Consider the following 14,354-nt stretch of genomic DNA (forward strand, 5'->3'; position numbering starts at 1 on the left):
ATGATAAAAAATGAATGATAAAACAATATTTAAAAGATTATGTACGGATTTATTGTTCATTCCGTTTCCGCTCATTCCGCTCCATGGGGAAGGAAATCCGCGTAACGAAAACTGCGAAACGTTTGTGATTGATTTTGCTCTCGTTCTATGTTATGCTATTCCGCTGCATAGATTTGCACTCTTAAGCGAGGAGCACAGACTTTGTAGTATATAAGAAAGTAAACCAATTAAAGTCCTCCGTTTCCTTCCTTTCCATGAAATAAAGAACTCTGATTGATTGAATTTCTTATGTGTTATACGTTATGTAAGAGTCTGTGCTTCCCGCTTAAGATCTGGTTGCATTAATATTACTTCGACTTTAAGCAAGAAAAACTCTCTCGTTTTAAAACGAAAGAGAGACAAAGACAGAGAGTTTTAAACCTTGCTTAAACTCAAAGACGTTGGTGCAATCGAGCCTAAGAGTGCAAATCCATGCAGCGGAATAGCATAAAGTTTGCGCTTTAGGGCTATTTTATACAAACTTGCATAGCCGCATACACATATTTATAAAAAAAATCATCCAATCGTATTTTATGTTTGTCTTTATGATAGAAATATGATATTGAATAATTTTCTTTATGCATATGATTACGCGGCTATGCAAGTTCGTGTGGAATAACCCTTAGAATGCTAGAAATGCGGAAACGCGGAAGAAAATTAACTAAACTTTACTAAATTTTCGCGTTTTCGTGCGTTCTGTTCCGCCTGTTTCGATAACCTAATATTACATGCAGTATTTTTCCGCTTTTCGTTTTTCCGTCAAGATGTAAATCCGACCTAATGACATTCTTAAGGTGCAGTACGCTACGGCAGCAAAAATGTCATGCGATGCAAATTTTTCATAACTTACTTCCGCTGAATTTGCTGAAAAGGAATAAATAAAATAACAGCAATAGCATATGTATTAAAGTTCAATATCAAATATGTCTTTTATTTGCTCAGCTTGAAAATTATTATGGAAAACTTAAAAAGATAAAAACTTGTGATTATATTATTATATGGTGACTATTAGTTACAATTTGGACAACTATCATTTTAGGTAATTATTTAGAATTTAAAATATTATTTGAAATCTTAATAAAAATGTACTCATTCTATGTACTTATTTTGTAATGTACTCAATTTTCACATTTTTTGCAAATATTGCAGATTTTCTCAGCTTCGAATTCTTTGCTGTTCATTATTGTTCATTCGATTGAATTTCAACGAAATGCGGCAAAATGTATTTTTCGTCGAAAGTGCGTCATCTCATGTAAAATTTTTAACCAATAGCAACGAATTGCTGCCGCAGAATGTTACATATGAAAAGTTTAAAGAGTATTCTACAATGTTGCAAACAACCGTTGCCAGTTGAACTGTTTATCGCAATAACCAATCAGAAGTATAAATATCATTAACATTTCTAATTGATTTGTCGTGACAAATGTTTCAACTGGTAACAGATGTTTGCATTGTAGAACGCCCTTAATGAATACAAAATTATTGGTTAGTATGATCACTTCCAATTATTAATGATTCTGAGCAATGTGTTTGGTTATGTATTTTTGAGAGTCTATCAATTTCAAAAATTAACATTTCGAAAGAAAAATTTTTCATTATTTTACAATTAATTTTTGACTCTGCATATTTCTCCTTCGATAGTTGCATTTATAGACAAAAGTTCGGTATGCCTATGGGATCACCAGTAATTGCAGACATTGTATTGTACAAGATTTAGAGAAAAAAGTCTTGAACATTTTAGGTTTCCATATATCTCTATATATACGATACATTGTCATGAGGGTTTCTCTTGACAGAACTTCGGAGATTTTACAGGTCTTTAATCTCAGGTCATTCTATCCTCATCTACAATTTACAATGGATAGATGAGAGTGAGTTGATTTTCTTAGACGTTATCATTATTAAGAATAAAAACATTCTTGAATACGATTGGTACCATAAATTTACTTTTTCTGGGAGATATTTGAATTTCCTTTCTCTTTCTTCTTTCACAAAAAGGAGGAACTATTATTGGAATGGTTGAGAGCATTTTTGTTATCTATTCCAAAATATATCATATAAATAAATCAATACAAATAAAAAAGAAGAGCTACAAGCCAAACAATAACATTTATAATATTCAAATAACAAACATATGTTTCGACAACAATAGTGTTTTCAATGTACAAATAAAAGTAAACTTAATTTTGAAGCAACGATCATTTAATCGTATATAATTACAAAAGAATTAACATGATTTGTTATCTCTTAGACGATCCCTCTTATAAATATCTGTTGCCATAATTGGTATATAATTGAGTCATATGTTAATCAGAAGCGGACTTTAAAAATGAGAATCGCGAAACACCGAAATGATATTCGCAAAAATAATAACAATCATTCTGTTATCACAGAGCACAGATTGGAGCTGAATCAGATTTCGATTGAGATAATGCAGATATAATATGTTGATAGCGAACGTTTTTTATATAGGCGACGTATTTCTAAAATGTTACATATTCAGTTACAAAAAAATAATTTAAATCTACAATCTGACACTGAGTTTTTATATATATTTCTATTCTTAATAATTTGCACTAATTTTAAACCATGCGTTTCTTTTGTGGCTAGTTTTTTCTATACTGTAAATGGTTCGTGATAATTGTTGATTTTTCGTTTTTATTGTCTATGCTTATAATAACATGTAAATCGAGTCTGAGGTTGAGTTGCTCGCGTACATGTTTGGTGTCTCGTTTATATTAATCTGTAACTTTGACTCATTCAATTGTTGATTGTCATGCTAGATTGATATATCTTGACTTTAAGTAAACATACGATGATCAACGGAACTATTTCTATTTATAATTATAACGTTTTCATGGTTTGACGGATGAATGGCTTGCCTTTTCATTTTTTCATTCTTTTTTTTCTTATTCTTTTTTTTGTAATTTATACTAAAGTAACGATTTTGATCATTGATAGAATTCATCTTCAATTTGTTGCCACTTGATTTGCCAATCTTGTGCCACAATGAATGGAGGTGGATTGATTTAACTCTTTCGTCTAGCCATGTAAGATTTCTACTTTGTATAATAATAATGAGATACACTGAAAATGATTCGAATGTAAGTTGAAATGTCTAATTTCATCGATTTTAATAAATCTCTTTCTCGCACGACTTACTACGAAAAAATCATTAGCCCTCTTTTTGTTTATATTTTTATATTTACATTTTATAATAGTTTAATTACAAAAAATCGTTTTTACTAAATATATATGTAACGTGATAGTGCAAATCTTGAAGAAGAAAAATCACCTCTGTAAATTGCTGTGCGACTGCTCAAAGATGTAATTAAGTTTCCCGCGGACAGATTTTTAGTGAACAAATGTTTTTTTGCAAAAACTAATGAACATTTCAGATTCATTCAGGGCTAGATTTGTTCGTTATTGATTTTAATGTTCCATGTTTCATTTTGTAGGTATTTCGAATATCTACATTTTTCATACTGAACTTTTTTTCATATAATCAATATTTCGTTTTATAAGCGAAAAACGTGCTTTTTGCAACTATTCGATTTTTTTTCGCATATTTTTTTCACAAGTTTCGAACATATGCATATAAGTTCTCAAACATATGCATTTCTTTTCTGATGGTCTTTCAAAGATTTTCGTGAAGAGAAATGCTAGTTTACAATGTTTTTCCGATAAAATTCTACTTCTACTGAACTATTCTTGCTACTCGAGTTTATGAAGGAAGTATATAACATGCATGAAAAATCATAAACAATTAAATATCTCGTAAATTGTTGCATTTTAACATGATTTATACTATTCTAGATTAATGGGAGAAGTATATTATTACAATTATATATACAAATATATACAATTTATTAAAATTTATATGTTATTTAGAATGTTCCTCGCCCCTTATCGGGGCCGAGATTGCCGAGAAAACATTGTCGATCGCTTGAAACAAGCAATTAGTGTGAGAAAGAGCTCGTTGTCTTCACCTTCGGCGTGAAGAACATGATGAGAACACATACATGGGCGTAGTTGTATGTGTGTTACAGTCGATAAATGATTCAACTTATAAACATGAAAAAGTGATGTTTTGACGATGAAATTGATGTTGCATGCCATTTAAAAATATGATAAAATTATATACGACGGATCATATCCAATAAAATAGAAAATTATAAATGATCTATGTAAAATTCCGTATATATATTCATATAGAGCATACAAAACAACTGAATATGCATATTTAATATGCATATTTAATATGATAGAGAATCGAAGATTCATATCAAACTATAGAAAACTATAGACGAAGATCTTCAGAAATTAAAAGACATATACTATAGAAATGATCAATTTTTCGGTCATTTGTACTGAAAATTATATGTGATATTAGAATTGGCGATATTTTCTTTTGTAGTCTATTCGTTTCTTTCGATTTTTTAATCAGGGTGTTCAAGCAAAAGATCACACACATTAATTTTAAATAATACTATTTATTATAAAATATATTTATAATATACTTACAAATATTGATACCTTTAATTCAATTAACTTCAAAAAGAAAATTTTTTAATGCGAAGTGGGAGTATGTCCATCCACATAAAAATTTCTAGTTGCCTTAGGTAATTCTAATTCTATGCCATCTAATTCCTTCTTCAAAATTATTTGGCAACCTAGAAAAAACATAAACAAGAGTTACTCATATTTATTTATTCATATAATATTTGTAGAATTATACATGTTAAAGTTGTGTTACTTCTCATAATTGTATCGAGTAACATTACAAATTAAAAATCAAGAAAAAGAATCATTTTTTTATATTGTCCTTGTAAATGTAATAAATTAAACTAACAAAGGAAAGTCCCAATCTGTAAATTCAAAAAATAATGAAATTGTGACAATAATAAAGAAGGTGGGTAATCGGGCCGATGCGTAATCGGATTCGTGCACAATCGGATCTGTGCGCAATAGGGTCTGTGTGTGCAATCGGATCTATGTGCAATCGAGTCCGTGTCCTAATGCAACTGTGTATTCGATCGAGTTCGTATCCGATCGCGTTTGTATCCGATCGGATACGATCCATATATAATATATATATATTTTTCTCAAAGACGAGTTGCTACATCGAAATGACAATTTGATTATAAAAGCGTCGATGATCCAATAACAAATGAAGAAAAATTTCGCATAGAATATTTTCTTCGTTATCAATCAAGCCATTAAATCATTTAAGGAAAGATTTAAGCTATTTCAGAAAATTTCAGGAATAATTTTGGATTTCTCTACAATTTCGAAGAAATTATAATTATAAAAAATAATTATAAATAATTATAAATAATTATAAAAATTATAAAAAATTTATCTAAAGAAGACTTGATGAAGAGTTGCAAAAACAGCCATATTCTTTTATAGGATGGACAGGATTCTGATATAGATGGAACATATCTGTTTGAAGAATTGCTATCTTTTATTCAAGTAATTCTAAAAAACAATCAAAATTGTCTTTTAGATATACTGAAATACCTGATTGAATTAAAATTAAATCTAATCTATCCAAATACTACACAGTATAAATATAATATATTTATACTACTGATTAAAATTTTATTACAATTACAATGATATAAGTTTACTATTAAGAAGCCAAACCGCAGAACTAAAAAAGCTAACCGCAGAACTTGTTGCATAAAATTATTTTATATATCTTATTGATAATTATATGAATTTGATATTCAAACCTATTCTCTTAAATTCGAAATCTTGACATGTTTCGGCTGCTTGTGTTCGAGCCTTCTTCAGAAATTCAATAAATAATTACTTAATCATGTCAATAGAAAGAGAGGTGTCACATGAGACTGAGTTTTCTAATATAATTGACAACTTTGCTTCAGCAGAAGCGAGAAAAGTTATATTTTAAGATTATTATTTTATTTTAAAAGATTTTATCATAATTTTATTATAAATTTCATAAATTTTATTATAAATTTTATCATCAAATATATCAAACTTTTACGTTTATTTTATTTTTATTTTCAAGAATCAGCCCCGCATTTTTTTTCGGCCCCGCATTAACTAGAGCTGGCCCTATCGTGTCTGATTGAGCAAAAGGCACCGCGCTAGCATCGTGCGACCTCGTGGTATCCGGCAGTCGCTGTTTAGTCGCAATTTATTGCTGTGCCTCCAAGAGATGGCAATAAATTGTATGTCATATGCCAAAGCTTGTACGTTACTTATGTCTACAAGTCTCTAAATGTTACGATTCTTGTGCTCTGACTTCCACTCCACTTCCCTCCTGCTTAGGGGCGCGAAACTTTCCACGCGAAGCAACTTGGTTTATCCCTAGTTTCTCTGTAATAAATATTCATCAATATTTATTCATTTTATTACTTTATTTTAAAAAATAGCTTTTCTTGAGGAGTCGTCAAAAATCCTTATATATAGAGGCTTTCATTTTAATTTAAAATGAAGCTTTTTGCAAAGTTTTATCAAAATCGAAACGGTTACGTTTTCGAAAGTTTATCCTACAATTAAGTAGCACAACAGCGCACAATAGGTTCGTTATATTAAAAATACTAATGGTCATCCAATTACTCAATTCCGTTCTTGCAAGACAGCACACATTTCCTGCACGGCAAAACCGTATTCTTTTCTTATTCTACGGTAGATTTAGTGCGTGCATATCAACAGATTTCAGTCCGCGAATCGGGTATTCTTAAAACCGCAATCATTATACCAGACTACCATTCGGACGTTTTGAATTTTCTTATGACATTCGGACTTCGTAACGCAGCACAAATTTTTCAAAGATTTATGGATCGGGTAACTGCAGGACTTGACTTCTGTTTTACTTATATTGATGACATTTTAATTGCTTCGCAGGACGAAATACAGCATAAGGAGCATCTAAAAATACTGTTCGACAGACTTCAACAATATGGCATAGCAATTAATCCGAATAAATGTATTTAGACAGAAAAGTGTTAGCTTCCTGGGACATATAATCAGCGCCGAAGGCATCAAACTGTTGCCCGAAAAAGTCCAAGCTATCGCTGAATTTCAGGAATTAGCTACAGTCAAAGGACTTTGACGTTTTTTAGGAATGCTCAATTTCTATAATCGGTTTCTCAAAGACGCAAGCATGCAAGCGCCATTGCTAAATGCAATCTCGGGACATAAACGCAACAATGCGAAAATAGGAATGGACTTCTGAGCTCAAACAATCCTTTCAATAAGTTAAGGAACATTTCGACGCTCAAGTCTCGCATTTCCAGACAGCAAGGTAACATTCTCGTTGCAAACAGACGCCTCAGACAAAGCAATCAGTGCGGTATTGCAACAGCGTAGCAACAGATTTTTACAACCACTCAGTTTCTTTTCAAGGAAGCTCACGCCTATGCAAAGTATAGCGCATATGATAGAGAATTATTAGCTATCTATATGGATATCAAACATTTCCGATATATGCTATAGGGACGAAACTTTCGTTATCACGGATCCCTCGTGTACGCATTCAAGAGGAAATCGGATCAAGCGCTGAAAACATTGTAGCAGCTGCATTATCTCGCGTTGACACTATTATGATGCTAACTCTTGATATGCAAGAGATTGCAGAAGCTCAAGCCTCAAATTGCCATGAAAATTGCAACTGAAGCAATCTACATCAACATCTTTATAAGTTCAAAAAGTTTCTTATCGGAAACAGCATCATGTGATATTTCAAAAACAATTATGTGATATTTCAAAAGAAGAAATCAGACCATACATTCCTGGATCATTACGAGGATGAGTTTTTGACATGATGCATCAAATGTTTCATCCAAGCAGAACAACTCATCGGCAAATTGCGTAAAAATTTGTGTGACTAAAGACATTAAAGAGTGGGCTCACACTTGTCTAACATGCCAATCTAAAATTCATCGGCACAACCATACCTCGCCTACCCAAATATCAAATTATTTCAGTACCTCATTTCAGATTACTCATTTCAAGCACGTATATCGATATCATCGGTCCTCTATCTCCATCCAAAGGTTTCAGATGTTTATTAACAATAATTGACCAATTTACTCGTTGGCCGGAAGCGATTCACTCACTGGATAGTCAGATTTGGAGCTCCACAACTGATCAGGGCTCGCAATTCGAAACGCAACTGTTCGAAGCATTAACTAAACTCATCGGTTCTAAACGTTATTGGATAATTGCATACTATCCAGAATCTAATGGCATCATCGAACGATAGCGTCACTCTTTAAAAACTGCATTAATGTGGCACGAAGAAATGGACTGATACACTGCCAATAATATTACTCAGGCTTATTTCAAAGAGGATTTAGGCACTTCTGTAGCGGAATTAGTTTACGGCACTACGCTCAAAGTACAGGGTGAGTTTTTCTCTTTTGAAAATGCCGAGCGATCCACGAATTTTCATCGAGGATTTTCACGTAATTATACAAAAGTTACGGCCTAGATCAACCTCTCATCACAGATTAGACCTAAGTTATTTTTATAACTTAAAGATTTATATAACTACTCTCATGTCTTCTTCAAAGTAGAAGGTAACAGGTGTCCCCAGGATCAACCATACACCGAATCATATAATAATCATATAAAGTATTAGAGCGCATTTCGGACAAGATCTTTGCTATAGAAGTCGACAGCAGATGTATCAACGCCACTGTCGATAGACTTAAACCCGCTTGTTTAATAATTCAAGACTCAGAATTACTCCGTCCATTGCGTCTCCGTCTTCAACTAACATAGTATAATGTGAACCAAAGACATATCCTGGTCCAGCAACTAAGCGAAAGATCGTTAGATTTAAAGATTAATTTGTGCAATATTACATTAAGCAATTAATAAGTATAAATTTCTGTTCCATTTAATTGTATTTTCTGTTATTTTCGTTCTAGCGATAATTTAATTATTTCTTTCTTTAATGTTTACACTGGGAATAGAGAGAGTACTATTGGCATTGCAAGCGTTAGTTACGGCTCGAGTCATTCTTTTTTCCTCTCTCTCTCTCTCTCTCTCTCTCTCTCTCTCTCTCTCTCTCTCTCTCTCAGCGCTCGATAAGATTAATAATCACTCTATGTTCACTGCGAGATCGACATCGGTTACTGCTCATTAGATAATTGTTTGCGTCGTCAGATAAACGCTTATGTAGATTTTTGAATTTCTCATATTCTAACCTAGTAATAATGCGATACCAATATCCGAACCGTCATACGCATGCAATCACGTCTCTACTCTTTTAATCTGTACGTTCTAAATATTCATTTTTATATTAAACTGCCTTATGACTTGTGAGTCAGAAACAATGAATAACATTTCCTTGTAAACTTAATGATTTCCTGCCAATTTTCCTTCGCCACATTGGGCACACAGTCACAACGTAGCCACAAATTAGATGGGATAAGGCCTCCTCGTGCAAATAGTTATAATATATAATAGCGTAGCCCCGGAAGGATCAGCACTTGCTGTGGCGAGCAAGCGGAGAGCACATGCGAAGGACGTAGGACACTGAGATCGCCGAGGATAACACACCGAAGTCTAAGAAGAAAAAGAGAAAAAATAGGGATGAAACGAGCATCTATGAATTGTAAAGTCGATTTCGGGGAGACGTATGTAAGACGCACGTGAAGTTACTATTGCGTCAGATTTCTCACGGTGTCTAAGCGCGCCGCCTCCCGCGACGACTCGTTACGATATTTTCTTCACTTTCCGCATCCACCTAAGCCACAGCCTGGTCATTTCCGTTAAGTATTGTCGTGTAATAATTTGTCTCTTGTATCGGATCTCTGTATCATGGTGTCTGTATGTTCTCTATCTCTTTTCGACATTCTATAAGACGGTCCGAAATCCTCGCGGGCGAATATGAGGTCATGCCATGGTACACTATAACCGTTTTTCCTATAGTGGCTATCAAAGTGTCTATTGTTCGTGCGATCTTTGTTGCGAGAATTATTCTTATGTGGCGTGAGTTCATGCCATTGAGAGTTAGCGTATTTGCTACGCATTATTGAGAGTATACCGGAAAACGTGCGAGGCGAATATAACGCATTTCTATTACATGCTATCGTCGCGATCTTGTCAAACGTGTACGAACAAGAGTCGAAGATTATCAGAATACATTTGTTACTTTTTCATTATTAATTACGGTCATGTATGTGTCATTTATTGCAGTCGCCCTATTCGTTTCTCCAAACAATCTTCTGTTCTCGGTCACGAACCGCCCCTTCTGCCATTTCCGAGGCTAAGCTGCCGATTACGAGAGCCATTGATGTTCGCAGTTCAGTAGAATATCGCGTGGAAAATAACCCGATTAATTTCGAGGAAGAATGACATATTAGAGTTGGCAGTATATTAGAATTTTCTGTAACTAATATTAACATTACATTGAGAAATCTTAGTCAATACATGCTGAATGTAAAGTCAATATTGTAGAATTAAATATTGACTATACATTGACATTTATTATGTATAACTAACATTGGCATTAAATTGGGAAATATTGGCCAATGCATCTCTAATATAACCAATATAATTAATGTCAGCTAATTTTAACCATGTATATATTTTGCTAGCTAATATACTATGTTATTAGGGTTGATTTCATTGTTTCTGTTAAAATGTTTGCTACCCGAATATTTTTTAAGTGCAAGAAACAGATGAAAATTACTCGTACAAGATTTAGAGAATATGTTGGATAAAAATTTGATGTTGATATGCGCGGCCTATCACTTCAAAGCTCATCATGAATTTCCGTTAAGAAACTCTGATCGCCATTGTCGAATTATTTGCACACTGATTTTTCTCTTATAGAAATTAATTGACAATAAATATTTATTTTTATTTCATACGGTCAAAAAACCAAATTACCACACACAATTAGCAGTCTTAAAGCTTCTATGATTCAAATTTGGTCAGCTAATGATAGGTATAAATCTGTTTTCTGTAACTAAACTCCCAGCAAACGAGAATGGATTAAAATTGAAATTTTTTCTATCCGAATGCGTATTTTAAGTTTGTGTGCACAGAAAAAACTAATATTATTTTTAGATTGAAAGGCATAGAAATATGCTCCATACAATATGCTCCTATAAATGAATAAAAATGCATTTAGAATTGAAAAGCATTCATTTTAACAACCAATATTTGTTCATTTGTTTCGTGAATCAATATTTGTTCATTTGTTTCGTGAATCAATATTTCTGAAAATTTGCATCCATTTCAATTCATTTCAATCCATTCTCATTTGCTAGTATACACTCTTGGAACTTACAATAAGCGTTTTATGGATGTGAGGATCCGCTCACACTCTTCCACATACATATATACTCACACTCTTACATCTAGCCATACTTCCACATCCATACACATACTCTCCTACATATCCCACGACTATCTCAGCAAATGAAAATGGGTTGAAATGGAAATTTTCAATCCATCCGAATTCATATTTTAAATCCAAAAATGGATTGGATTCCATATAAAATTTTTTATACGTGTAAAAGTTTAAATAAATTAAAGTAATAATTACATGAACTTCTATAGTTATTATTTTAAAACTTTTATACAAAAAAATATGCACTAGCTATATAATGAAGGAAACGTATTAATAGATATACATAAAGCAATTAAAAAATAAAGATTATGCATTTCGCGGATTTTGAATGGAAGGTTCACGAAACGTTGGCATTCCAAGAATGAATCTGGATGGAGGAAACCCGCGAAACGCATAATCTTTATATAGAAAGCATCCGTGGAAGCTTCAAGCATATTATAAAAACAATTAATTTATTAATTAAAAATAAGTAATTTATATATACATTTATTGTACATATTTACATAGTTCTTTTTAAGTTTCTTTCGAGAAACTTAAGAAGTAGAATTCATGATATATTTTTTCAATGCAATTTTTTTTTCTTCAATCAGTTGAATTAAAACGACGAATTTCTTAATTTCTCTTCATAATTCTGAATAAAGTAGCATTCGATCATGATGCATTTTTAAATGAAACAATGGATTTTCACAATTTTGAATTGAATAGCATTCATGGCATTCAATTTAAAAGAAAAACTTTTTTTAATTCAATTGGATTAAAAAACTGCATTTCCTATTCAAAATTTTGAATTGAACAATATTCATGATGCACAGAAATGATTGATACTATTTTTAGATTCAACTGGATTGAAAAACTGCATTAATTTTCTATTTAGAATTTTGAATTGAGCCGTATTTACGATGCACACAAAATACTATATTATTTTTAAATTGACAAGCATAGAAATATACTCTATGCCATTCCTATAAATAAAAATGCATTCAGGATTGAAAAGGATCATCTTAACATTCATGAATCCGTATTTCTGAAAATCTGAATTTTAATCCATTTCAATTCATTCTCGTTTGCTAGGCAGATGCACTGACATCATTATAACACGTTTTCTCATCTACACTCACTCATTGTTCTTTTCTAGAATCTTCTCGATTGTCTTTTCGAACAAGTCGTATTCTTCATCTACTAAAAGAACTTTTTATGTATTATTATTAATAAAGAAATTATATTGCGTGCCTCGAGTTCAGTCTTGTTTTAACCTTTGTAATAACGCTATAATTTATTTATTGAAAGCGAAACAGAGAGCGCAGTCTAATATAGAAAAATCTAATAATTGCAGTGAAAGCAATTGCAAAAATGTTAACACATTCCAAACAGAAACCTTACACAAACTCGCATAACTAGATTTCTCTTATGATACGGAAATTTACTTTTGGGATGCCTCTTTATCTTGCAATTTTAAATTTAAAGAAAAGTAATAAAGATTGATATACCTAGCCTAGAATTTTCCTTCAAGAAAGGTGCTAAATCCAAAAGATCTTCTTCTCTTTCATCAGGAGTTGAAAGTTTATCCACATAGTCATGATGTACATATACATGACAAGTTGTACATGCCAAACTGGCTTCGCATGCACCTTCAATATCAATTTCATGTCTATGAGCCAAATAGAGTACATTGTCTCCTACTTTTCCTTTTATTTTAATTTTCTTGCCTGCTTTGTCAATAAAAGTGACGTTAACTCTGGAAAGACAATCACAATAAAGTAATTTTTACTGATCGTTATAGAATCATTAACTTAACTACATGTAATATAATAATGATATTATATTATATAAATAAAATGATATTATATAATAGAATCAATAATAAAAATTCATCTAATTCAACATTAATATACATCCGTTCCTCAATTTACGCGGATTATCCATTCCATGCGATTTTTTTTACGTGGAAAAAACTGCATAAAAAGAATCAATGTGAAAAAAAAATTTTAAGAAAAAACACATAAGTAAATTATAAAAATACATATTTCATATACATATTTTCACAAAGGAACCTTAAAGCTCCTGAGTAGTCATCACAGCTATATTGAATCGTGACGTCAGAAGCAAGAAATGATATGTTAATTTTTATTACGTGCCATTTATAAATAAAGACAATTTGGATAAAACGAAATGATAAGATCGTTTTAAAACATTTGTAAAAATGGACGAAAAATATGCTTATCTTCCCTGACAATCAGTAAATAATCATAAAAAATGATAAAAGACATATGAAGTGCTTTTATTCAATGCGCTTACATAGCTTATTTTCACTTACACATGCCTTTTATCACTTTTTACGATTATTTACTGACTGTCAAAAAGAATAAGCATAGTTTTCGTTCATTTTTATAAATATTTTAAAGCAATCTCATCATTTTGTTTTATCCAAATGTCTTTATTTAAAAATAACCTAAAAGTTAAAATGTTTTAATGTTTCTTGATTCCTATATATTATAATAAAATATGTACTTAATCAGTGTTGACTTTTAAAGATATACATGTTTATTTATTTGATACATTTAGTTGATTTATTTTTTTTAAACTTTTTCTTCCTTTTTATTTTCTTCTTTTTTTATTATACTTATCATATATACATATATACAAAACTGTTTTAGTAAACTCTTTATTAAAAATTTGATAATTATTTATATTAATACAGACATAATACGGACATACATAGCTTGACCTTGACATGTGTTCAATAACATCATAACCTTAAATGATATTTCAAAGATTTCAGTCGTCACTTATTATTAAAAAGTTATTAACAAATAAAAAAGCAATTACAATAATTGTAATTGCCTTTTTATTTGTTAATAACTTTATTTGGCCCCTCAAAATAAAATGATATTTAGAAGCATTTTTAGCGAATAACAATAATAAAAAAATTCTAACAGATAAAAAAAAACCAACATATATATATATATATATA

The 14,354-nt window shown here is 31.3% G+C and overlaps 1 protein-coding gene across 1 annotated transcript in view; it reads right to left on the bottom strand.

The window, feature by feature from the left end:
* Window positions 1-4,512: 4,512 nt before the first annotated feature.
* LOC108690006 (adrenodoxin-like protein, mitochondrial) overlaps window positions 4,513-14,354 on the bottom strand; it is a 33,216-nt gene continuing 23,374 nt past the window's right edge. Inside the window, exons 3-4 of the mRNA XM_018197040.1 lie at window positions 12,871-13,118; window positions 4,513-4,712 (exon numbers count right to left, since the gene is read on the bottom strand). Of these exons, the coding sequence (XP_018052529.1) occupies window positions 4,609-4,712; window positions 12,871-13,118 (352 nt within the window). The 3' untranslated portion in view covers window positions 4,513-4,608. The remainder of the gene's footprint in view (window positions 4,713-12,870; window positions 13,119-14,354) is intronic.

The sequence above is a fragment of the Atta colombica genome, unplaced genomic scaffold, assembly GCF_001594045.1.
Source record: "Atta colombica isolate Treedump-2 unplaced genomic scaffold, Acol1.0 scaffold29, whole genome shotgun sequence".
Lineage (NCBI taxonomy): Eukaryota > Metazoa > Arthropoda > Insecta > Hymenoptera > Formicidae > Atta > Atta colombica.